The sequence below is a fragment of the Festucalex cinctus genome, chromosome 9 (assembly GCF_051991245.1).
Source record: "Festucalex cinctus isolate MCC-2025b chromosome 9, RoL_Fcin_1.0, whole genome shotgun sequence".
Taxonomy (NCBI): Eukaryota; Metazoa; Chordata; class Actinopteri; order Syngnathiformes; family Syngnathidae; genus Festucalex; species Festucalex cinctus.
The window spans coordinates 4,977,929-5,002,888 of record NC_135419.1 but is presented as its reverse complement, the minus strand read 5'-3'; the positions used below and the strand labels follow the sequence as shown (position 1 = coordinate 5,002,888).

Sequence of the window (24,960 nt, the reverse complement as noted above, 5' to 3'; positions counted from 1 at the left end):
ATGGAGAGCCATTTAAGCATTTATTTGACATGCTTCATGTCTATCTTAACGTCCGTATACTTGCACACTCACTAGTTTGTCAAGTCAGCGCACAAGTGGAAATGTTTTTTTTTTGTTTTTTTTTGTTTTTCTCCACAGCACATAGAGGCTGAAATCTCTTTGGACAAAATAATGTACGACTCACATTACAGAGAAACACTATGATATAAAGACAACAAAATTACTGCAAATAAATTGATACAATTTCAAAGTGAGTACATTAGAATTTAGGTTGTAAAGTTAATGTAGGTTAGTGCTCCTGATATAGTATAGAGAAAATTTTATTGATTTATTCATTTTGGTGTGCTGTGAAATGTTTCAAAAGTCAATTATGTTCACTATAGAAGTTGGGAAACGCTCATCAATCTAGCTATTACAGCATGAAGGTCTGCAGACAGGTGTGGTGGCTTTTTAAGGAGTTTCCAACGTTTTACTATCAAAGAAGCCCAAAACAATATTTCCATCACCGCCGCGATGTCACAACATGAGACGTCTTCATCGGGATTAACCCACAGCGCAGGCAATTAGCGTTTATTGACCGTCCTTCGTAATCACTACCGGCCCGGATTAAGAGGCACCGCCCACACGCTCACGAAAAGTGCTCTAATGACTGACAAACAAACAAGCAGGACCAGACAGGGCGAGGGCAGTAGGGGAACACCCAGCGAGTTGCTTTTAAAGAGTGATCCCCTAAAGCCCAGGCCACCGGACACCCCCACCCAAGACCACGTCTGCCATGTCTGACTCAGCTCACCTGTGCCCAGGGGTAATCCCTACCTCCCCATGTCCAGGAGCCACAGATGTGTCCTGACAAGCGACAGCGAACACCCACATAGGACACCACTTTAGCTTCAGAACACACAAGGGACGGCATCACGAGATGGCAGCTTTATGTGTAAATCTGGGAATCCAATTTGTATTTGTACTTGAACGGAATAATCGACTAATCGATGAGTCGACGTTCCCACTCTGCATCGACGTTTAAAGCTTAAAGTCAACTAATCAGAAATACCGTCTTCCATTTGTCCAATTTATAAATAACTTTATACTGACCCGTCTTCTGCCATTGTTACAGGTCCAAGGTGCAAAATATGTTAAAAGTTCGGTGCTATGCTATAAAATATATATATATATATATATATATATATATATATATATATATAGCAAGTCTTTTATTGTTTTAATATTGCTGATTATGGCATTTTCAGCCAAATATCTCATCTCAAAATATTAAAATATTTCCTCAGACCAAGTAAAAAAAAAAAAAAAGCCATAATCAGCAATATTAAAACAATAAAAGGCTTGCAATATTTCAGTTGATTTGTAATGATTCCAGAATGTATGGCATTTTTGCTTATTTAATTGCATTACAGAAAATAACCACAATATTCTAATTTTATATATATATATATATATATATATATATATATATATATATATATATATATATACATCAACAACATCATCGCGTAATTGACTGCCTCTATCACAGATTTCCACCTATCGCAGGTGGATATTGAATATAAATCCCACGACAAACAGGGAAAAGTGTATATTACTTGCAAAACATCCAGGAAGCATTTATATCACACACTGGAGAGTTGTTATATGAACACTGAACGGTATGAACGATGTTCTAATCACCACAAGTGTCGTTTATTTTGTGTTTGCCAGCTCGGAGGCCACACTGACTCACTCCTGGTGGCCCTCGGGCTTCTCTTTAAAGCCTTTTATAGCCGCTCAATCCCAGACTTTTCTCCCCGCATCCCTTTTCTGGATGTCCACCATGATATGACGCTTGTGTTGGTGGATGGGGAAAATATGTCGAGCATCTTAACAGGGTTTGTTTTTTTTTTAAGTAGAGAAATGCTACATTTTGTATATTCTATACAGAAAATGCTCGATTTTGCCAAAAGTTGACCTTTCCAGATTTTGGTAGGTAGTTACGTTGGAATATATTATTTTGACAAAGTTATTTACTTAAACAATTACATTACAGGGGAAAAAAAAGGGTTTTATATGATTTCACATAAAATCCTACTTAAACTTGAAGGCACTTTTACATTCTGCTTAACTGACGACATCATCATCCAGCAATGCAAGATGACCACAAAATGGTTAAAACATGTTTAAAACATAACCACTGTTTATGCATAATGACAATATAGTATAGCCAATCAATACCAATTCAACAATATACCCAATAATATTCAAGATAACGTTTTAAATTACCTCAAAAGAGGCATGATTATGACAACTCAAGTAATTTAAGGTAATGAACAAAGTTGTGAAGGTAATTAACAAAATTATTCAGACATTCAACTGTGAATATAAATTAGCAGAATATACTTAGCATTTAAATTGCAATCAAATGAAAACAATTGAAGTATGTTGTAGTCAAATTGTTCAACCGGATGTAAGTTAGGGTTTGAAATTGAAAAATTGAAAGTTTCAAATAGGTTTCAAACTAGGGTTCGGATGTTGTTCCAGATTTCCAAAGTGGGGTTTCAAGACAACGTTTCAAATAAGATTTAGTCAGTGCTAATATTTCAAACAAGGGTTAGGGTTTAATGTTAAGCCCTGGTTAACATTTCAAAGTAGGCTTTCAGGTCAGTGTTAGGGTTTTGAAAAAGGACATTACATCAGGGCTTGGGTTTGAAGTTAGGGTTTCAAGACTTGACTCAAAAAAACAAAGCATCACGTATGGAAATTCAAAATAAATTAAAATAACAACACAAACAAGTGCAGTCATATACAAAGTCATCACCCCAAAAATGTAGCAGCAAGATGGCAGGGGGAAAAGATGGCTAAAAATATGCCAAAGTAATACAGTATAATACCGTCAAATCTTGTTAAAACATTTGATAATGCACAGGACTGCTAGGGCTGTTTATCTCTAAATGTAGTTTGTATGCTGTCATTTGACAAAAGCACACAAACATATACTGGCACTGGTGGCGCCACGACATTGCCAACTGAAGGAATTTGCTACAGAGCACACACGTGCAGCCCATTGCGCTTTTCGACCCGTGTTTAGCAACCTTTACGGAGCTAGGGCACATATTTTGTCCTGGAAAAATTCTCTGCACCAAACAAAAATGTCATGAAAACCATACAGTATGTAATAAAATAATGATGATCTTGTTTCAGACTCTCTGACTAAGACCACATTGAAACATTGGAGGAAGGCAGACTTGTGAGTAACAAAGACGGTACTTGCTGAATCATCAAGGACAATAATTGGAATTTCCCCAATGAATTAGGAATTGAGACTCAAAGCTTTCTGCCCTGCGATTGGCTGGCAACCAGTCCAGGGTGTCCCCCGCCTACTGCCCAAAGCCAGCGGAGATAGGCTCCAGCAACCCCCGTGACCCTTGTGAGGTATAAAGTCCATTATTTTCTGTAATGCAATTAAATAAGCAAAAATGCCATACATTCTGGATTTATTACAAATCAACGGAAATATTGCAAGCCTTTTCATTATTTTAATATTGCTGATTATGGCTTACAGCTTAAGATAACTCAAATATCCTATCTCAAAATAGTAGAATATTTCCTCAGACCAAGGAAAAGCAATATTAAAATAATGAAAAGGCTTGCAATATTTCAGTTGATTTCTAATAAATCCAGAATGTATGGCATTTTTGCTTATTTACTTGCATTACAGAAAATAATGGACTTTATCGTAATATTCTAATTTTCTGAGACAGTCCTGTAAGCGGTCAAGAAGATGGATGGATGGATGGATGGATGGATGGATGGACGGACGGACGGACGGACGGACGGATGGATGGATGGATGGACTCTAAGCTTTCAATTAATACAGAAGATCCTGTAAACATAGATATCATGCCTGATGATAACGCATGGCCAATGACATCACTGCAGGTTTTGTATGAGGAAAAAGTGTGTATGTGTGTCCTGTTGTGTTGTGGGATTCAGGGATTGGAGGGGGTGGGCCGGTATACGGGGTTCTGTGGTGAAGATTACCCATGTGCCATAGGGAATCTAATGCAATTACGAGTGTTTGCTTACACCATGTGTCCCCTTCCGTCTGCGCTGCAACCGCCGCCATCATCCCCATTCAAACCGCCATGTTTGTTTTCAGTATTTGCACCCCCCCCCCCACCACCACCCTCACCCCCCACCCCTTCCTCATCATCACCCTTCTTACTCATTTGCTCACCCGCTCTCCCCAGTCTTCAATTTCACTAATTAAAGTAAACCAATAAGGTGGCAGTGGAGGGAGAATAAGACGTGTTTGAAGACTGGATTGAACTATAATGGCAATTCAAAAGTCAAAAGAGACATGGCGGGGAGGGTCGGGAGGGTCTCGGGGATGGGACGGGGTGTTTGTTGTGTGAGTGTTGGAGGGGAGATGAAGGGGTGGAGGTGGGGGCCTGAAAAAATATACATTATTTATCACACAAGAAAGAAGAAGGCCACAGAGGGAGAGAGCAGGTTTGTTTAAGAGATTAGTGATGGCCTGCTTATTATTGGCTTTAGTTCTCATTTGCCTTTTCAAGACTCCCCATACTTTGTACAGCCACACTGCAGCATTAGCAGCGACATAGGTGATTGATTTGCCTCCGTGCTTTCAAATCTCACTGACTAAAATCAGATTAGATTAGATTAGATTAGATTAGATTAGATTAGATTAGATTAGATTAGATTAGATTAGATTAGATTAGATTAGATTAGATTAGATTAGATTAGGACCAAGGGTGTTATCTTTTACACGCCACCGGCAAACCTGACAATTTGGTGAAAGTAGACGAGACTTTAGACCTCCTAAAAGCAGGTCTAAATTGTGGCGCAGGTAGCACGATTTTGGTGATTTTGATCGAGGCACAGTAAGGCAGATTGTGGGCTCCGCTGGTTTGTGTGGTAGATGCCATTGTATTTAATTTATAAAAACAACAAGACCTCTAAATCATTGTAGAAATCAATTAATTGAGTGCATTATTATAATTTTAGAATTATTTTAGCCCTTTCAGTTCCTTGTAAACATACTTTGTGCATGTTGACTGCAGGAAGTCTATTTCTGCTTCCACAATGTCAAAGACACTGCATGCCTCTTCACCACTGAATTTAAAGGGAATGAGTGGAGCCATTTTCATTGGCCAGGCATTAAGTCGGCTGTGTTCACTCCCACAGCAGTGTAATTGTCCCTTTATATCTGGACCTGTCAGTGGAAATAGCAAAATAATGAAAACTCCATCCAAGCAGTTAGACTGCACTTTGCACTAAACTTTCCCCGGGCTTGAAAATAGGGCCCAAATTATGTTTTTTTTAACCAAGAGTTGGGTTTCAAATTAGAATTTCAAGAAAGGTTTACGGGTTGGTTTTTAAAGTATATAGTTCAGATCCATTATTGGGGTTTAAAAATTACAGTTTAAAGTCTGGGTTATGTTTTCAAACCATGGTTAGGGTTTCAAAGGAAGGTTTCGAGACAGGGTTAAGTATCAAGGCTGGATTCAGGTTTCAAATTAGGATTTAAAGACAGCGTAAGGGTTTTAAAGTAGGGTTTGTAGAGTTTCAAGGCTGACTTGGAGTTTCAAACACATCTTAGGGTTCACAATTAGGGTTTTGAGCCAACGTTGGGCTTTCAAACAATGGTTTGGTTTCCAGCCAAGTATAGGGTTTTATATTATGCTTTTAAAACAGGGTTAAGGTTTCTGAATTAGTGTTTAGAGTTTCAAATTGGGTTTTTAAAACAGGTTTAGGTTTTCAAAATTGGGTTTCAAGACAGGGGTAGGGTTTAAAAAAAAAAGTGTTAGCGTTTCAAAGTAGGTTTTCAATTCATGGGTTTCAAAGTAGAGATTCAAGCATGGCTTGGGGTTTCAAATGAGGGAATAAGACAGTCTTAAATTTTCAGTTTAGAAATCCAAAGAAGAGTTAGTCTTTCAACTGTGGGTTAGGAATTTAAAAAAACAGTAAAATTAGGAGGCTACACGGCACAGGAGCGAATACCATAACTTAAACAACAACGACAACTTTGTCATTCAAACACATTTTATCAGTAATTCACACAGAGAAGGCTAACAGTCCTTCGCTCACTCTCTTTAGCAAGTCTCTTCAGCACTTCATGTTTGCCTTTTACCTCCCAAAGCTCTGCTGGCAAACACAAACACGCACACATTACTTTAATATCATCGGTGGCGGTGAATGCACACAATGAAATGTCACTGGGGTATGTTCACAATAAGCAAGTCTGACCTCAAGGCCCGCCACCCCGTTGGACCCCCCATACACATATTTACTTATTGGACATGACTCTCCATCATAGGCTCTTGACGACAAAGTCATAAGTCGCTTTTTTTTTATCTCAAAAATATGAAAGGTGCATTTGCAAGACAATAAACCGGTAAAAAAAATCCATATACGGACCTGCAAAATGACTGAAAACAGGAGAAGTAGTAACTAGGAGTAGTTTAGTAGTAATGGTGGTGTTTGCGCTAGTAGTAGAAGTAGTAATATCAATAATAGTAGTAGTAGTCATTGGTATTAACTAGTATGACTATAGTTACTGTATTAGTAGCAGTTTGTAGTAGTAGTAGTAGTAGTTTGTACTAGTGGCAGTTAGTGGTAGAAGTATTAGTAGTAGTAGTTAGCAGTATAGCGGTTTGTAGTAGTAGTAGTAGTAGTAGTAGTAGTAGTAGTAGTAAGTAGTAATAGTGGCTTTTGAAAGCTATCAGGCACCAAACAATTTTATTTTCCACTTTTCGGCGAAAACTGTCAGGTGCAACCTCTAAAAACGTCATTCTTACTATTCCGTATGAACTTCACAGGAATTCCTGGAGTCACTTGAGCCCCAAGTCAGTTTGCAAGGTAACTAAATCTCAAAGTGTTCTCCTTGTGATCTTTCCCTCTGAGATTAGGGCGTAAACATAGGCAAAACTCTCGCCTCTCCTCCATATCGCCGCTTCGTAAAGAGAGCAGTCAGACGCCGATGTTAGTAAATTGTAGCATTTTTTTATATATTCATATAATATCATACTATTAAGCACATTAACCCTCACAGGTCCTGCAGTGATCGTGGTGGTGGTTCACACTAACCCTATTATGGATGGAGCATACCAAAGAACTAAACCTAACACAGGAACAAAGGTCAGCACGTGATGAGTTTTTGACAACTTATCCATCAAACTGCATCACATCAACACTGCACAGCCAAAGACACACAAAGCAGTGCCGCCATAGCACCTTAGTGCTAATCTCACAACCACTACTTTCAGTCAGACACAACACAACAGCGGCTTAGGCTGTCACGCACGTATCTTCTCATGTGCGTTTGTCTATCTGATGCTTGCTGGGTAATAATAATGGTGTGTGTGTGTGTGTGTGTGTGGTCCGTTTCATCCCTGCGTAACACACACACCAACAGACACAGAGAATGATGCTCCTGGTCACAGTAGTAGTGGTTAATACTTTACTTGAGTATTAGGGAGGCACCAAAAATTTTAGTACGGAAACTGTCCAAATTTGTATTCAGTTGTATTTATTTTATTTTTTATTTTATTTTATTTTATTTTTTTAATTTTTATTTTTTTTTGGGTTTATTTTTTTTTTTTTTAATTAATTAGGAATTTATTTGTATATTTTTTGAGAGTTTTTAACGTCCATGTATTATAATTTCTCTTTGTGTTTTGGTTTTGCTTTCCTCATTTTTGTTTTTCAATTTTGTCAGCAGAATTTTGATTTCGTTCCATCCTTTTTGTGTTGAATCAGTAATTCTACTTTCACCATTTTTTTTTAACACAAGTCATAATAATGGTAAGAGCAGTCACATTAGTAGTATTAGAGGTCAGAGGTGGGCATTGTCATTGACTGGAATTGATGATTGATGGAAGTGCCCACCTTTTGGTGTGTACTTACCGCGATCGACGGAAGTGATCCTGCTTCACTTGGTGCTCAGTCTGTCCATTTTTTCAAGGCTTTGCATTATCAAGCATTCGCTGAAAGTGCTGAAGCACATGCAGAAAGTTGGGCACTTCCATCAATCATCAATTCCAGTCAATGACGATGTCCACCTCTGTTAGAGATGGTGGTGGTAGTAGTAGTAGTAGCGGTGGTAGTCATAGTACAGTACTTAGTTTTCATAGCAGTAAAGTTAGCAGTAGTGGTCATAGTTGTGGTAACTACCTCAGTGCCGCCACCAGTCAGTCAGGCAAAACACAGCAACGTTTAGAGGCTGTCACACATGCACCTTCTCGTGTGTTTACCTGCTCCGCTGCTGCTGGGTAATTATGGCATGTGCGGTCTGTTTCATCCCCACTTCGTCTATTTCGGTTTGCTGTGAAACACAACACACACAAAACACACACACACACAAGATGATTGGCAGGTTACAGAATAGACAAACATATGGTCGCAATAAGAAAGAGCAGGATCCAGTCATTATCAAGGCCGGCGGTTTGAACCCAAAACACAGACCTCACCATTGAACATTCCATTAATAGCGTCTATTTGCCTCTTAACGTATGTCATCGCCCTATTTTCCACGCACTTTGCGGTGGTTTTGGTGTTTTCGCAAGACACTTAATCTGCCCCGTTTGCGCAAACCAACGTCTGGAACGTGACGCGGGTACAGTGTATTATGTCAAAGTGTGTTACCGTGTGGAAAAACGTCAACACTGGCCCCCGTTTAGAAGTCATTTTGTCAAGAAGTGTTGGGCTAAAGCTGAGAGGTTGGCCACTTTTCTGGCGATGAAACTCTTACTGAGAACACTACATAAGTAGTGGGAGGAGGAGGAGCAATAAAGTTACAATAGCAATAGTCTGAAATTGTAGTCGTAGTGGTGGTAGTTGTATTAGTAGTATTAGTAGTAGTAGTGGTAGGAGGAGTATGTTATTTTCGACCACATAAGTGTCCTAAAAATATTTTGACATTTTGTTATACTGCATTACTTTAATTGTGACATGTCATGATTGTAAATATTTTGCTAAATCAATTACCAAACTAAACTTTTTGTTTGTTTGTTTGTTTATTGTTTTGTAATTAAAAAAAAGAAATCAATCAAGAGAATTGTGACTTTAGCAGGTGATAGAAGTTGTAAAAAGCACATGATTTTGACATGAGGAGCCTGTTGGAATGGTTAAACCGTAGAGCTCAGCGGCGGCTACGGAAGAGCGTCCCGCCTAAATCACTAAAGACTGCCGTCGAGCCTGCAAGGCCGATGTTTTACCGGCAGATCCTGACTATTACGCAGCTAATGCCTGTCACATGTAGGCTAGCTTTAGCTGTGGCGATATAGGAAATACATAGAGGATGATTTTAATGCACCCTCTCGGCCTGACACAACGTTACGAAGTGTTAAAGGATAGACACTTTCATCTCCAGCAAGATGTGACAAATTCTCTGCTTTAGCTCGACACTTCTTGACAAAATTACTTTTAACTGCAAACTACTACCACCAATACCACAACATACAATACGTACAGTGCTTATTTACGACCACATAAATGACTCCTTTTGTCATTTTGCCCGCTTTTTCTTTTAGCCATGTATCCTTTATGTATTTATTCAAAGCTTGATTCAATATCCTCCATCAATATCCTATGCATGACTAGTAGAACAATAGTGTTTACTAGTAATGTTTTTTCAATGACTATTGGCAATTTTGGCCTGCCGCTTAATTACACCTTACAAATAAACAACTGTGCTACACTACTAACAATACGTATGTGCTATTAGTACTAGTTAATTTATAGAATTTTATTATATCTTTAGCTGTACTAGCAGCATGCAGTTGTCAACTAGTGGTCACCAATCCAGGGACCATTTGGTGCCAGGCCAAACAGATTGATGGACATTTTTTACATTATGGCAGAAATAGTAGTAGGAGTAGTCATAGTAGTAGTGATGGAGGTGGTACTTCACTATTCTTCAACCTGATTTTCACTCCCAAATATTCCCAGATGTCTGAGTCTCCTCCTTGGCAATATCAATTTACACCACGGCGTGACCCTTCCGGAGGTTTGCGGGGTTCAAACGCGTGAGGTTCCGCTCGTCTTTTTCGCCAAAAGATGATAGGTCATCATGGTGGCGTGAGACACAAACCTCCCTTTATGAATCGGCTGCAGCATGTCCGCTCGCACCTGTTCCCTCTGCTCAACCTCCTCCTCAAATATGAGCGTTTGGCCAGATTACTGAGTAACTTGAGATGAGAGTATGAATGATGTCATTTTAATGAAGGGTGTCGCATGTGGCAAGAATTTGTCATGTTATCTCTGGGATGAACAGAAGGATGCGTGAATGGAAAAGCAATGTTTTCATGTTGATTGGCAATGTATGGACATGAATGCATATAGCTTTTTACGTGACAAAATACTGTCATCTAGTGGCCATTTACTACAACGTCAAAAAAAAGTAGAAGCGTCTGAATAAATCATCTTGATCCCAGACAAAGATTGGTGTGGACGCTTCAAAAAAGATAATAAAATGAATTAATAACATTACGAAATAAAAACACAAATACAATTATAAACAAACTCAGCAAACCATAAATAAAATAAAAAATAAAACACAATCATTTAAAATTGCACTTCATTTCAGGTGACCACTTGAAGCAATATTTTTAAATTGGTCAAAAATTCTCTGTAATTGGTTCAACAATTCTCTGTTTTAGAGTGCGCTAGTGAGGAATTGGATAAAGGGTGTACTGTAACATTAACTTTAAAAAGCATGTTGAGACTATGAAGGATAGAGAAGAAATCAAAATATCCATATACTGTATTGTAATATTCTGTAAAATATAATAAAAATGTCCAAACGAGTTGCTATACATATTTTAGCACCGGTCTAGCTTCCTGGCCTGTTGAGTGTTGTTGACGGTATTGAGTGACAGAACATATATTTTGCAAATACTTCTATGTATTTTAATAGGTCATCTCTTAACGCCATACATTACTTTAGCTCATCAAATACTGGACTAGAATGCCCATTACTCAATCCGTATTTGCGACATTTTTGGTCTTCTCATCGCGACACTAAATGCAACCAGCTTTACGGCAGAATTTACACAGGAGGGACACACACGTGTTGTCTCATGGAGGGCTGCGGGAATTTGTAGTCGCTGCAGAAGTTGAAGGTAACGCAAACGAAATATAATCGAGATGCATTTGTACCATTTTCAGCGTTTTGATAAATGGGAGAAAAAAACTGCGTCGCGACGTGTTGTAAAAGTCCACCGATTTGCTTTTAAATTATACGTTCGGAGCTAGTTAGCAGCTAGCGTAGCATTATGTTGTGTTCATTCACCCAAAAATCTGATATTTGTGTTTTGTTTTTCTTTTCCAGATAATTTCTAAAGGATGTCTTACAGAGGAGGTGGTGGAAGAGGTGGTGGGTTTAACCGGGGAGGTGGAGGATATAATAACCGAGGCGGCGGTGGTAGAGGAGGTTACGGCGGCGGCGGCAGAGGAGGCTTCGGCGGCTTCGGCGGCCGTGGTGGAGGTCGTGGTGGTTTCAGACAGCAAGACTATGGACCCCCAGAATACGTTGTTGGTGAGAGTCGATGTTAGAGCAGTATGAATCTGACTTTGCAGAGATTACACTGCTCGGACTTAATTGGCAGTAGGGCATGTTTTTTTTTATTTAGGCAGTGGCTATTTTGCCGTGACCGGCAACTCTTCTGCTTGAGCTAAACGGCTCTGATTGGTCAATCACCGGACATGTCATGCACTGGGCGTTTACTGGTGAAAAATTTGCACTTTTAAGTTCTCCCGCGATTCACGGCAAAACAGCGCTATCGAGAGTTGCCTGTCATAGCAAAAAATATCCACTTTGTTTCATTTAACAGTAGGCCTATAATGTTTAATATAGACGTTTAATGGTGCAGTGCAGACTGACACTACAACAAGTAAGGACAAACGTTTAGATATATGCTCAGTAAGGCTGAACAATTATGGAAAATAATCTTCTGTGTTTCAATGACCATTTAAATCACATCTTCCGTGATTATTATGTAATTGCTCTTTATCAAATTGTGTTTATATTATAAGTGCAATTAGTCGTTCAGCCCTAATTTTCGTAGTATTTACTCACAGCAACTAGGCTGCAGTTAAACTTGTGTGATGACTAAAACGTTTTTTTGTGTAAAATATGAAGCTTTCAAGATAAAACAATATTGATAACACACATTTTTTAATGTCCCCAATTTAATTAACACAACTCTTGTTCCATATAGCTTTAGGAGAGTTTGTGCATCCCTGTGAGGATGACATCGTGTGCAAATGCACGACTGAGGAGAACAAGGTTCCCTACTTCAACGCGCCGGTGTACCTGGAAAACAAGGAGCAAATAGGAAAAGTGGACGAGATATTTGGCCAGCTGCGGGACTTTGTATCCTATTCACCCTGAAAGTTTCTTTAATTTGTTTTGTAAGAACTATCTAGATTTTTCGACACTCCTTGACTCGCCTGTTCAGTATTTCTCTGTCAAACTGTCTGAAAACATGAAGGCATCTTCTTTTAAGAAATTGCAGAAGGTAATAATTCACATCTAGTTTCCATGCAAATCAATATGCATCAAACTTTAATTACGTTGACCCAATGTTCTTGTTTAGTTTTATATAGATCCAATGAAGCTTCTTCCGCTGCAAAGGTTCCTGCCGAGGCCACCTGGCGAAAAAGGTCCGCCGAGAGGAGGGCGAGGTGGGGGTAGAGGTGGCGGAAGGGGAGGCGGCCGTGGAGGTGACAAATGTTATGTTTGTTTTTTGTTTCATTTGTTTATTTGTTTTGTTTTTTTTAAATATCCCAGTCTTGCAATGTCTGTCCTTAATTGCTGGGGGTGTCAAAAGTCATTGTTTTCTATCTACCTTGGTGCAATGGTTGGTCACACTTCGGTTCATATTCAGTACACTTTTTTTTTTTTTTTAGGCATTTAAAATGAAAAAAAAAAAAACATCCGTATATTAAAAACAAAAACAGTTAAACAGAACGGGAATAACCCATGGAATGACCCAATTTTATGTGTGGGAACCTGGAAGACCTTTCAGATAAAACTACTACTATTATTACCATTGCTTTTTTTTTTTTTTTTTTTTTTCAACATTTAGCACTAAAATACTGCTGTTTCAGGTGGATTCCGGGGCGGAAGGGGAGGAGGTGGCAGAGGTGGTTTCGGAGGTGGTTTCGGAGGAGGTGGGAGAGGTGGCGGATTCGGAAGCGGCGGACGTGGAGGTGGCGGCTTCAGAGGAAGAGGAGGTGGCGGAGGACGTGGATTCAGAGGTAGGACCACATTCTGAATGTCATTTATCTTTTATTTTGTTATTGTATCAGTATTGAATGTCTTTTTGTTTTATTTGCAGGTGGGAGATGATCTGCTGTGGGTCCTCAGTTTATCCCGGTCCTCTGTGAGGGTTACAAAGTTGGACATTGCCTCTTGAGTGGATTTGTGTTCTTTTAATATTTTTTTTCTAACTCGTATGAGTGATGGACCATTGTTATTTTATTCAAGAGGCTCATGTTCATGCTTACAATAAACCTGAGTCATGTCATATGAACTTGAACACATGCATTGACAAATGGCATTAGCGACTAATGTGTGTGTTTCAGGATCGTGAGTTTTCACTGGGTTGAAAATACTTTTTATACTGTCTGCAGAAATTCATGTAATTGTCTTGATTAAATGTTTTTGTGTAAAATACTGTTATTTTCCTTCCAGTTACTATTTGTTGCTTCTGTACACAAAGGCTTTTGCTATCTTGATTTATGGCTATTCTTATTAGGTCTTAAAATTTTATGGTCTTAATCTCTAGTTCAAACAACATAAAGTCGTGGGGTAACAGATGTTCATGGACAAAGTCCTTCTCTTTGGCCTGTCTCAAGTTTACACAGAAAATAGGGAGGGGGGGGGGCTCCATTTTGTGTTTTATCTCAAACACATTAATGCATTTCACAAAAACTTTTAAATGCTTTTTTAGCAAAAATATACATAAACAAGGATTGTTTATTTTAACTGCTACAATTTAATACAAAACTTAAAATCACAATATCAACACCGATAACAACCAGCAACAATCTGAACAAACAAAAACAAAATCATGCAGCCAACTCAACATTCAAACAAACTTTCAAGTCTGTCTGGGGTCACAAAAAAAAAAAAAAAAAAATATTTCCACGGGCTTTCACGGTAGTACAGGACGTCAATTCTAGTCTTGATTCTGATTGGTCAGAGCGTCTTTTCCGGCTCACGCTGCAGGACTACAACGAACTACTTTTGGAGAAAACGGCACTAGTTCAGCCTTAAGTATCAAATACTTTCCCCCACTAAATTTTCCAAAACAAACATAATTTGGGTGAAACTCAAATGCGGTGACGTTTCTTGAGATTACTACATTTTTTCGCGGTTGAGCGCTGTTCCGGAAATACGTCATCTCCATCCTTGTGTTCGATTGGTCAAAGTGTTCTCTGGTACGGCTGCGCACACCTCGCGTTCCTGCCTTCGACTTCGAGACAGTGGAGAAGCATGGCGACATCTGGTAAGGTGGGTAATCTTTAAACTTACTTTGAATTGTATTGCAACTATCACCTATTTGATAGTACACTTAATTTAGCTTAGAATTGTCATTACGTGAGTGAGTTTTTTTTCTGCAGTTTATCGGCACATTAAATCAGTGGTTCGGTACGCTGAATAAGTTACATAAGCTTCTAGAGAAGAAAAATGGCTGAACTATTGTTAGATGGTCTAAGTAAACAAACAAGGATAGAATTTATATAATGAATAACGGAGCACTTTTGTTTTAACTGAAATGAGTGACCTTTCCCACAACCTGCAAGTTCAAAGTTCACACTACTCCAACCGACTCTTAAGAATCCTCAAAAAACGCCTCATTGACTCCACCTGCTTAGCTACTGATAGTTATTCTGCATTTGAAGCAAAATGGCCATGTTCTGTGCTTGACTTTCCAGGTGATCAAGTGCAAAGCTGCCGTAGCCTGGGAGTCGGGCAAGCCTCTGACCATTGAAGAGGTCGAGGTGGCCCCACCCAAGGCCCATGAGGTCCGGATTAAGGTAAAGCGAGGTTTGTGTACATAAGGCAAGGCTGGTCTGAGTGCTGTATAATACATTGCACAATCAAGTGGAACTTAACACAAACATTGGCTTATATTTTTCAGATCTTTGCCACCGGAGTGTGCCACACCGACGCCCACACCCTGAGCGGCAGCGACCCCGAGGGCGTCTTCCCTGTCGTCCTGGGCCATGAGGGTGCTGGCACCGTGGAGAGCGTTGGCGAGGGTGTCACCAAGTTTAAGCCTGGTGAGGAATCTCAGTCACATTTTGGATTTTAAAAAGTATTTGTATTTATATAGGATGAGAGATTACTTACAGTATGTATGTGTGTGTCAAGGTGATACTGTCATCCCGCTGTATGTGCCTCAGTGTGGTGAATGCAAGTTCTGCAAGAATCCCAAGACCAACCTCTGCCAGAAAATTAGGTACACTTGTCTGAATGCAGTGGTAATTCCTGTGAGTTTTAAATGCATGGGAGCTCACCTGTTTTTGTTTGGTTTTGTGACATTCACAAACTGAGCCCTTTGTCAACAGCAAGTGAAAAAATGGCCACCCCCTTAGATAGATAAGAATGGTCAGATTTTGCTGATGAATTCATATTCCATAAACACAATATTAATGAGAATTGTCGGGGCGTAAAGACCATATGTGGGCGGGCTCTGGCTAAAGTGGCCTAATGAGGCAAAAAATGAAAATTGATAAACATACTAACGCTATGCTTCGTTGACCCGTCCCACCCTTCAGAGTGACCCAAGGTCAAGGCCTGATGCCTGACGGGACCACCCGCTTTACTTGCAAGGGCAAGAAATTGTTCCACTTCATGGGGACCAGCACCTTCTCCGAGTACACCGTGGTGGCGGACATCTCCCTGGCCAAAATCAACGAAAGTGCTCCCCTTGACAAGGTGTGCCTCCTCGGGTGCGGCATCTCCACGGGATACGGCGCCGCGCTGAACACCGCCAAGGTATGTTTACCAATAAGATCACCTTCTCGTGCAGTCGCAATGTCCTCTTGTTACACTTAAACAATTGCCACTCCACTGAGGCAAGGCAAAAGAAGTAGGTAACGGCCAATCACGGCTCACCTGTTTTCTGGCTTTGGTCGGCAGACTGAGCTGTGATTGGTAGTTCCCAACTTCCTCAGCACGTGATGTCATCATCAGTCGACAGCAAGTAGAAAAATGACTTTATAAAAGGTATTAATTGTGCATGAAAAATAATGGTTACCGCATTAATTATAGACAAAATATGAACTTTTTTACTGCTGAAAATGGCTCAATGAGTCAAGTATTCCTTTAACAATTGTAAATATAAACTTCAAATATTGTGAATCGTCTTAAAGTGCAATGAGTCAGGTCTTTCATAAATGTAAGAAAATCTTCATGTATTAATGTGAACAGTAAATTTCAAGACAAAAGTACGATAACAAAAAATGGCTCTTTAAAATTCTATTTTCTTAATTTAATTGGGGTGGGGGTGGGGGGGAGATATTTAAATAATCGATTTGTGCTTTTATGTATCGATATTGTGGAAATTCAATTCGATATCGATTACTCGGTACCTTGTCCCCACAGCCAGAGTTGTGCCGTAGTCAAGCAGGGCGCCATTAAAAATATACTCAAGATAATAATAATAATAATAATAATAATAATAATAATAATAATATTAGTAGTAATAATAACTCATTTGACAATGATTCCAATTTACGCTGTTGTCATATTTATGAATGGAAGAAGATCCGCATCCACCAAAATTGCATTGGGCCACAACTTAGACCTGCTTTTACCTGGTCTAAAAAGTTTTGTATTCTTTCGGTCACCGAATTGGCAAATTCCCAAACATGGCGGTAAACTTACGTAGTAATGTAGTGAAAATGTGCTTTATACGAAACAAGAGGGCGGAATTGTTTAGAAACAGAAAAATTACTTGATTCACAGATAGACCAAGAAAACCACACACAATATATTTTAGCAGTCTTGTGGCTTATACAGCAAATATAAACCCGCACATACTGTACATGTCGTAGCACAGCTCACAAAGCTTTATAACATACCTGGTGGGTTCCCTCCCGTTCAGGTGGAACCCGGTTCCACATGCGCCGTCTTCGGCCTGGGAGCCGTCGGCCTGGCCGCCGTCATGGGCTGCAAGGTGGCCGGAGCGACGCGCATCATCGGCGTCGACATCAACCCGACCAAATTCGACAAAGCCAAGGAGTTCGGCGCCACGGTGTTTGTCAACCCCAAGGACCACAGCAAGCCCATCAACGAGGTGCTGGTGGAGATGACCGACGGCGGCGTGGACTACTCGTTCGAGTGCATCGGCAACGTGCAGCTCATGGTGAGATGTTGTGTTCGCGTGCCTGTCAATTGTAATAGAAAAAGAAATGAACCAGTTGAATATTCCAGCGAGCTGCTCTGGAGGCTTGCCACAAAGGCTGGGGTGAGAGCATCATTGCCGGTGTCGCCGGAGCTGGACAGGAGATCTCCACCAGACCTTTTCAGCTGGTGACCGGACGTGTGTGGCGGGGCACTGCCTTTGGAGGTGATGATTTTTATTTTTATTTTTTTTTAATGTATATAGTGAGTGATTAAAGGGCTCACCACGGTGGATTCGTTACCACATCTGCCTCGTTTTTAAAGTTGGTGGTTCAAATTTGTACATTGGCAAACACAGTTATAACCCCAAGCCAACAACTTTGCCAAACATTCAAGAATGTGACACTTATTTGTGCATCACACCACAGCTCTCCTGAGTGTTTGGGTTTGACATGATGGTGTGTCAGTGTAATCCAACTGTCACTTGAAAATGGCAGCTCCTCAGCTAGTTTAGCTACAAAATCATGGCAAGAGAAACTGTTTGGGGGGAATATTTTAAATTAGGAGTGTTAGGTGATTAAATGTTTTAATTGTAATTAATCGCATGACTTAAGTAGTTAACTCATGATTAATTGCAACTTTTATATCTCTTCTAATTTTGTACAATTAAAAAAAAATGTTTTCATACTCTTAACAAAACAGTGGAGAAAAGATGTTCAACAGAAATATGGATGCATCTTTTAGTCATTGATATAGTAATTTCATTATAATTCATATCTTTGAGTTAAAAATAACAAGTGATATTGATTTGTGATTAGGTAATTTTTCTGCCACTAGATGGCATAATTGCAGTTGTAAGACGGTGACAGCTCAGTGCATTTGTCTTTTCATATTAAGAGCTATGAAATCTTAAACATGAAGTAACTTGTAAAATTCTGCACATTTTTAAAATTGTAAAATACAACTTTAACCTGGTCTCCACAAATATATGCATTATTATTAAATGTATTACTGCTAAATTTTGACATGGACGCGTCTGCTACGTTGCAACTCTAATTCCCCCAGGACAGACTTTCCAAGTAAGGGGCGGTCATTAATCGCACATTAAAAAAAAAAAAATAGTGGCGTTAAGTCACTTTAAATTAACTCCAAATAAACCCACTAATTTAGACACCCGTAATTTTAAAGAAACCTCATTGTGACATCATAATATGGCAAAATTCACAAGGGTTTGTTTGTTCATACACATTTTCAAAAATTGGCGGCCTACAAGGTTCACTTGACTGTAGTTTTACACTTCATAGTTGGACAGAGAAACAATTTGTATACATGCAATTAAAAAGTCACTTTGTCTTAATAAGACCACTTTAACATTGTTCCCCGCAGGCTGGAAAAGTGTGGAGAGCGTTCCCAAACTGGTGGAAGACTACATGAGCAAGAAGCTGAAGGTGGACGAGTTTGTCACGCACACGCTGCCATTCGACAAGATTAATGAGGGATTTGACCTCATGCACTCTGGAAAGAGGTATGCTCATTAATGCCGTAGTCCTTTATTTGATTGATTAAAATGTGTCCCTAAAACTGTCACGTTTTCCCCTTTTTTCTTTTTTTTTTTTTTTCCCTTTTCTTATGCAGCATCCGCACAGTCCTGACCTTCTAAAGTGCCTCGCCAGTCAGGCTTCCAACTGGCATTCGACTTCAAGCGTTCAGAAAGCACTTAATGTTTTCGTTGTCAAAACCGCGTTTGTCTGAAGAATTTCACAATAGTTCCATTAAAAAAAAAAGCATTCAAAAGTGGTCTCTCTCCCCTTTTTCATACATTCACTTGCTGCACATCAAGAATGTTGTATCTCAATAATATAAGCACAATTCATATACAATTTATTAATGTATCTTTTTGATCGAATTCATGTTTGTTTATTTTTTTGGTTGTTGTTAATGGTCAATGTATGGTTTTCTTGTGATGCCAATGGGGAACAAAATGTTTTCTTCGTGAGGTGGTTGGGTGTAATAAATAATTGAGTCAATTAATAATTTAGAAGCACTGCCTAGCTGTCCCCCAAAATTATTATTTTTTGAATTATTTAAGGTGAATTAATTAAAGATGTCCTTTTTTTGACAATGTAATTTTATGGATTTTTTTTTTTTTTTTAACTTTGCTTTTAACCTTCACAACAAAGTAACAATTATCAACTCGAAGTTTCGGGTAATTTTATGGAAATGTTCAAACGGTAGTTACCTCGTGACGTCACCGTTAATAGAGCGCATGCGCAGGACAGCTGCTTACGAAAAAAAAATGTTTTTAATTTATTTATAATTTTTGGCGAAATTCCACATACATGCATGTAAATTTATTGGAATTAAGCCATCAGGTACGTGTTTGATGTACCCGATATTTGAATGTGAATTGAGACTGTTGAATTAAAGTTTGTTAAAAAAAAAAAAAAAAAAAAATGAGGGGTGGGTCGAAGCTGGTCCAATCAACTTATTTAACAAGGGGAAAAAAACGCGAAAGCAGGTTCTCCAAGATGGCGACTGCCGTTACGGTGAGTGTGCTGCAAAAACCCTCGTAGTCTTAAAAGGTACCTCATACTCGCTAGCACCTTTTTGTGTACGCCAGTCAGTCGTGAATTGAGCATTTAGACGCATAAAATGGAATAAAAATGTCTGGTGTTCGTAAATTACCACACGCTTGCTAGGGATACCGTAGTATAGCAGATTTTGCAGCAACCTCCAGGGTACTGCCACAAACTTGGCTCTGCTTAATTACTTTTATATGTCGTGTAACTGATAGAATAGTTCAAGAACACGTCAGTTTAAGTGCATTTCAGAGAAAGCCAAACCGAAAATCTGTATGTTGTCTGTACGTCCCTTTTCATGACCCCTCTCATTTGGTGAAGTGGACGTGACGTTGCACAGCTGCACATACTTTTGCTGACGAATTTCCAACGCGAGTTGCCCTTTAATTAGTTGCATGAAAAATCAACTAAACTATTTTTTATTTTTTTTTAAAGTGGCTGTAAAATGACTTTTTTTTTTTTTTTTTTTTTTTTTTTTAAAGAACAAATATAGGTTTTCCAATTTAAATTTATGTAATACCAAGGGAATTATTAAAATGGGATTTTTGAAAGAAAAAAAAAACCTTGCCAAACCCGTTCTTGCTCAATTTGTAAACTGATTTGTCTGTTAATTGCAATCTTTGTGTATTTCATTTTGTTGATTAGGTGTTACCATCCAGCACTCCAAAGCCCGAGACGGAAGAGAGTGAGACGACTGTTCAAAAACTGGTTGAAAGTCCGGACTTGTACATTAAGCATCCGTTACAGAACAGGTAAGACCCAGAGTCCAGTCCTCCACTACTATGCTAGTCTGGTGTACTTTTGACTATGAAACAAATGGCAGTGTTGTGCATGTGCAGGTGGGCTCTTTGGTTTTTCAAGAATGACAAGAGCAAAACTTGGCAAGCCAATCTTCGACTCATCTCCAAATTTGACACCGTGGAGGACTTCTGGGCGTAAGTAATGTTTTAACAAAGTTTCTGCGGATAGAAGCAAACCTTCAGGTTATTTATTTATTAATGAAAGATGTGTCATATGTTCCATTCCAGGTTGTATAACCACATTCAGTTATCCAGTAACTTAATGTCCGGCTGTGACTATTCCCTCTTTAAGGTAGGAGCATTGTCCTTTTTGACTTACTTCTATGACATGAAGTTCATAAAAAAAATTTTGTCCACAGGACGGTATTGAGCCGATGTGGGAGGATGAACGGAACCGGCGAGGAGGCCGCTGGCTCATCACGCTCTCCAAGCAGCAGCGCAAGAATGACCTGGATCGCTTCTGGTTGGAGACGGTATGTTTTGCTCCCGTAGCGCTTGCCCGTTACGTCCTCCAATCGTGGTCCTCTCACGAGAGTAAATCCTTGCACCGCAGCTCTTGTGTCTGGTGGGCGAAACATTCGACGACCACAGCGACGACGTGTGCGGCGCAGTCATCAACGTACGAACCAAAGGGGACAAAATCGCCATCTGGACCACGGACTGTGAAAACAAGGAGGCCATCACGCACATAGGGTGAGCAGAGGGCTGCCGTCTTGCTGTTTTCACATGGCAATTGTGTGTTTGAATAGCTTTTTTTTTCCCTTTTCTTAGACGTGTCTACAAAGAGCGGCTCGGAGTCCCTTCCAAAGTGGTCATCGGCTACCAGTCGCATGCCGACACGGCAACAAAGAGCGGCTCGACAACCAAAAACAAGTTTGTTGCTTGATGACGTCCACGTTCCGTCCTTTTTGGTTGGCCAGATGGAGACACTTGATCACTTCTGTGTGTACAGTATTTAAGTTTCAGGACTGGAGTACAGTGAAATGGCTGCAACCCTTCCATTGAGAAGTATATGATCGTTCGTTCAGAGTATATTTTTGTTTTCAGGAAAGACTTCTCGTCAAACCTTTTGTACAAATTGTTAATAGTTAAAAAATAATGAGACCTATTTTTGAAGAGATGAATTACACGTGATATTGTGCAATATTTAAGTTTTTTTTGGGCAAATGGACATAGTTGTTTATGCTGTGTTACTTTGTATCTGCTCAATGATTTGAGGGCCACTGTAATGGAGTTAAATTGGTCAGATGTTTTTGTTTTTGGTTCAAGTCAACCTCTATTTGATTTCTGGTTCAGTTGTGGGTTGTAGTGATGCTAACTGTGTCCTTGACATTAATGTGCACACCAGAGAGGCAAATAAAAGCAGTTGAGTGTTCTTCTTTCAACCAGCCATTGAGTAGTCAGCAGACTCATAGCACATACTGTGTCTTTAATAGTAACCAAATGTCCAGTACTCTGTTGTCATCTTATTAGGTTGTACTTAATGTTTTGGCCTCTGCATGTGTTTTTGTTTTAAACCAGGTCTTAGCGATAATCATCTTTAGTTCGTATGACCTGGAGCATTTTTTTTCCCCCAAATATGTCTGAAATTGAGGGGGCGGGGTTGTCAGAATAAACATATATACATATATAAATATATATACACATATATATACACTTTGTGCAATTTATGCACATTTTTGTTGTTTGGGGTCATTTTTGCCTGAGACTATTGGGCAAAATGTATTCAGTTAGGTGACAAATACACTTAAAATGTGATGCAAACTTGGATGAATTTTTTTCTTTTGCCAATCATTTGCTGTTAAAAAAAAAAAAAGACAATGAACAAAAAGTGTATTACAAAAAAAAAAAAAAACTCAATCGTGAGCGTCACATTACGTTGTGGCTCATTTTGACCTGTATTAAAATTTCAAAGAAATTTAAAGTGTTAAGGCAAGCAAATATATAAACATTTCTTTTTTTTGTTATAGGTTATCAATGGTTATATGTGCAGCTGGTCATGGTGACTAATGCATACATTTTGGGTGTCCCAAAGAAATTGATCAATAAAATTGTCTCGGTTGACTCAAGTTTTGCAAACTGCTGTTGCAGTTCATTCTAGTACTATCCAGCAGGTGTCAGTATAGCTCCACTTTGTAAGCGTTCCATCTCCAAGCCAAACGCACACTTAATTGGAAATTAGAATTCCGCTGAGCTCTCTTCAGTTGCACGCTGGCAAACGAGATATCTGTAAATAGCAGCTGGGCATCTTATTTATTTATAGGACCCCGTGTCACCACCCTTCACCTGTTCTCCCCCCCGACCAACAATAAAATGTACATCACCACCATCCATCCCTGCTGGGGGTCACTATCCTGATGCTCAGCGGCTCCCGTGCGTCACACAGGGGCGGGGCGGGGATTCTCCAATGGGGGGGAGGTGAGGGTTATCTGTTTACGTGCACAAGTGCACCACTTTTAAAGCCCGAGACATGACAGCGATGAGGCGAATTGTCACCTCTCCAAGACTGGAGATTATGCCACGCTGGCTACACATATGGAACATATCCACTTTAGCTAGGCTACGGTACATGCAAGGAGAAAGCGGAATGGAAGATGGAAGATAAACTATGTATTGATGACAACCAGAAGATTTAACAACGTCATCCACTTATAAAGAAGTAGGCTTGGTATAGCAATACTGGGCCTGTTGTGGTCAGTTTATGTAAATATTGATGATACTAACATTCGTATTTGGGCTATTTGAGCACGGACACCAGCAAATGGGGGAACTATTTAGTTATTGCAGCTTCACTAGGAGGCTTAAGACTTACTTTTTTAGTTTGGCATTTGATTGATCTTTTTTTATTTTATTTTATTTATTTATTTTTATTATTATTATTATTTATTTTTTTATTACTTATATTTGTATTTTTTTATCCCCTTTTATTTATTTAACTATTTTAATCTATATTGTCTTGTAGTTTTGTTTTTATTTATTTTTTCTATCGTGTTTTCTTTTAGTGTTTAAATGTTTTTATTTGGTAGTTATTAAATTTTTAGCTCCAGTGTTCCTTCATGGGGGAGCCTTCACAGTGAGAGGGATGCTTGGTCTTCATCCATCTCACTGTGGATGAACTCCTCCTGGGTGCCTTTCCTTACAGGGTACTTCTGTGCCCCGTCATGTTGTGGTTTTCATGTGTTTGTTGGGTTTTGGGTGTGTCTGTGGGTACGATCATGGGGATGGGGGGGCTTTTTCTTTCTTTTATTTTATTGTATTATGGATGTCCAGCACTTTGAGCTGCATTTTAAATGTATGAAAGGTGCTATATAAATAAAGTTGATTGATTGATTGATAGATCATGGAGCGTTCACGTGTGACCATAAGTTAACCTGTTGCAGCTTAACCTTGCTATTTTCTTCCTTCTAAAACAGACCAGTAAAAAAAAAATAAAGCTGTCGAGGTCTAGACAAGACAAATTATTCAACTTATGTCAAGCTTGGCTGCTTGATTAGGGCTGGTAACTGCTTCCTGGCAGAATTCTTTAAGGACAATTTTTTAAAAACTAGGATGTAAACGTCAACTTCCGTACTGTTGGAACAATTGTCTTGGAATGATTAAAAAATAAATGCATAAACATATTGAGGAACGTCGTAGAAAGTGCATCCTGTAAGTGGAAGCACAATTCCAAATTGGACCAACATTCTCGTTGGAAAAATACCAACGACAGTCATGTCCACGCACACACACTTGGACCTACGTCTCCTCGGCACCAGCTGGTCGCTGTCCAAATGTGCAGAGTCCGAGGCCTCTGGCCCCTTCCTTCACCCGCCGCCAAGACCTGAGCCTCTGCCAGTGGTTGGCCGCCGATGTCCAAGCGCTCTATTTATAAACGCAACGTGTCACATGCATGCATCAGGACGTGCTGAAGAAGTGTTGATTCCCCACAACAACCCCCAGTTGATATTTGTTGCCATGGTGATCAAATGTTTCCTGTCAGAGCCGTCCTTTTGTCTAAAAAGGAGACCTTTTCATTTTCTTTTACGGCCAACTAATATGTTTGCAGTCCAAACGCTGGCAGGTAAAGATGAAGTCTTCAAGAATCCGAGCTTGCAAGACGACATCACTCTGCGAAGCGAGTGCGCACTCTATGCTAATTTATTTAACAGTTAATTAAGTGTTAGAGCTGGAGTTCGGCGTGATCCCGCCGCCAGTATTGCCTATCATCGAC

At 39.5% G+C, this 24,960-nt stretch overlaps 3 protein-coding genes across 3 annotated transcripts; all 3 read left to right on the top strand.

The window, feature by feature from the left end:
• The first annotated feature begins 10,965 nt into the window (after positions 1-10,965).
• On the top strand, positions 10,966-13,688 carry gar1 (GAR1 homolog, ribonucleoprotein). The gene is made up of 7 exons (XM_077532083.1): positions 10,966-11,132; positions 11,342-11,548; positions 12,231-12,385; positions 12,471-12,530; positions 12,609-12,735; positions 13,123-13,272; positions 13,353-13,688. Exons 2-7 carry the CDS (start codon positions 11,356-11,358, stop codon positions 13,361-13,363), a joined length of 696 nt encoding a protein of 231 aa, XP_077388209.1. The 5' UTR covers positions 10,966-11,132; positions 11,342-11,355; the 3' UTR covers positions 13,364-13,688.
• Positions 13,689-14,418: 730 nt separating this feature from the next.
• LOC144025729 (alcohol dehydrogenase class-3) lies at positions 14,419-19,165 on the top strand. The gene is made up of 9 exons (XM_077532039.1): positions 14,419-14,530; positions 14,956-15,057; positions 15,162-15,303; positions 15,395-15,482; positions 15,802-16,021; positions 17,133-17,393; positions 17,462-17,597; positions 18,758-18,896; positions 19,007-19,165. Exons 1-9 carry the CDS (start codon positions 14,513-14,515, stop codon positions 19,029-19,031), a joined length of 1,131 nt encoding a protein of 376 aa, XP_077388165.1. The 5' UTR covers positions 14,419-14,512; the 3' UTR covers positions 19,032-19,165.
• A 694-nt stretch (positions 19,166-19,859) lies between these two features.
• Positions 19,860-22,819, top strand: LOC144025730 (eukaryotic translation initiation factor 4E-like). The gene is made up of 7 exons (XM_077532040.1): positions 19,860-19,917; positions 20,596-20,702; positions 20,790-20,885; positions 20,979-21,042; positions 21,110-21,223; positions 21,304-21,443; positions 21,522-22,819. The coding sequence occupies exons 1-7, from the start codon at positions 19,900-19,902 to the stop codon at positions 21,634-21,636; spliced, it is 654 nt and encodes a 217-aa protein (XP_077388166.1). The 5' UTR covers positions 19,860-19,899; the 3' UTR covers positions 21,637-22,819.
• The last annotated feature ends 2,141 nt before the right edge of the window (positions 22,820-24,960 follow it).

Bases quoted from the DNA above. Each gene is read 5' to 3' on its own strand.
- gar1 (XM_077532083.1), top strand. From the start codon at position 11,356: ATGTCTTACAGAGGAGGTGGTGGAAGAGGTGGTGGGTTTAACCGGGGA. The intron at 11,549-12,230 runs GTGAGAGTCGAT...TGTTCCATATAG, and splicing joins ACCCCCAGAATACGTTGTTG to CTTTAGGAGAGTTTGTGCAT. The intron at 12,531-12,608 runs GTAATAATTCAC...GTTCTTGTTTAG, and splicing joins CTTTTAAGAAATTGCAGAAG to TTTTATATAGATCCAATGAA.
- LOC144025729 (XM_077532039.1), top strand. The intron at 15,058-15,161 runs GTAAAGCGAGGT...TATATTTTTCAG, and splicing joins CCCATGAGGTCCGGATTAAG to ATCTTTGCCACCGGAGTGTG. The intron at 17,394-17,461 runs GTGAGATGTTGT...TGAATATTCCAG, and splicing joins TCGGCAACGTGCAGCTCATG to CGAGCTGCTCTGGAGGCTTG.
- LOC144025730 (XM_077532040.1), top strand. The intron at 20,703-20,789 runs GTAAGACCCAGA...GTGCATGTGCAG, and splicing joins AAGCATCCGTTACAGAACAG to GTGGGCTCTTTGGTTTTTCA. The intron at 21,444-21,521 runs GTGAGCAGAGGG...CCCTTTTCTTAG, and splicing joins GAGGCCATCACGCACATAGG to ACGTGTCTACAAAGAGCGGC.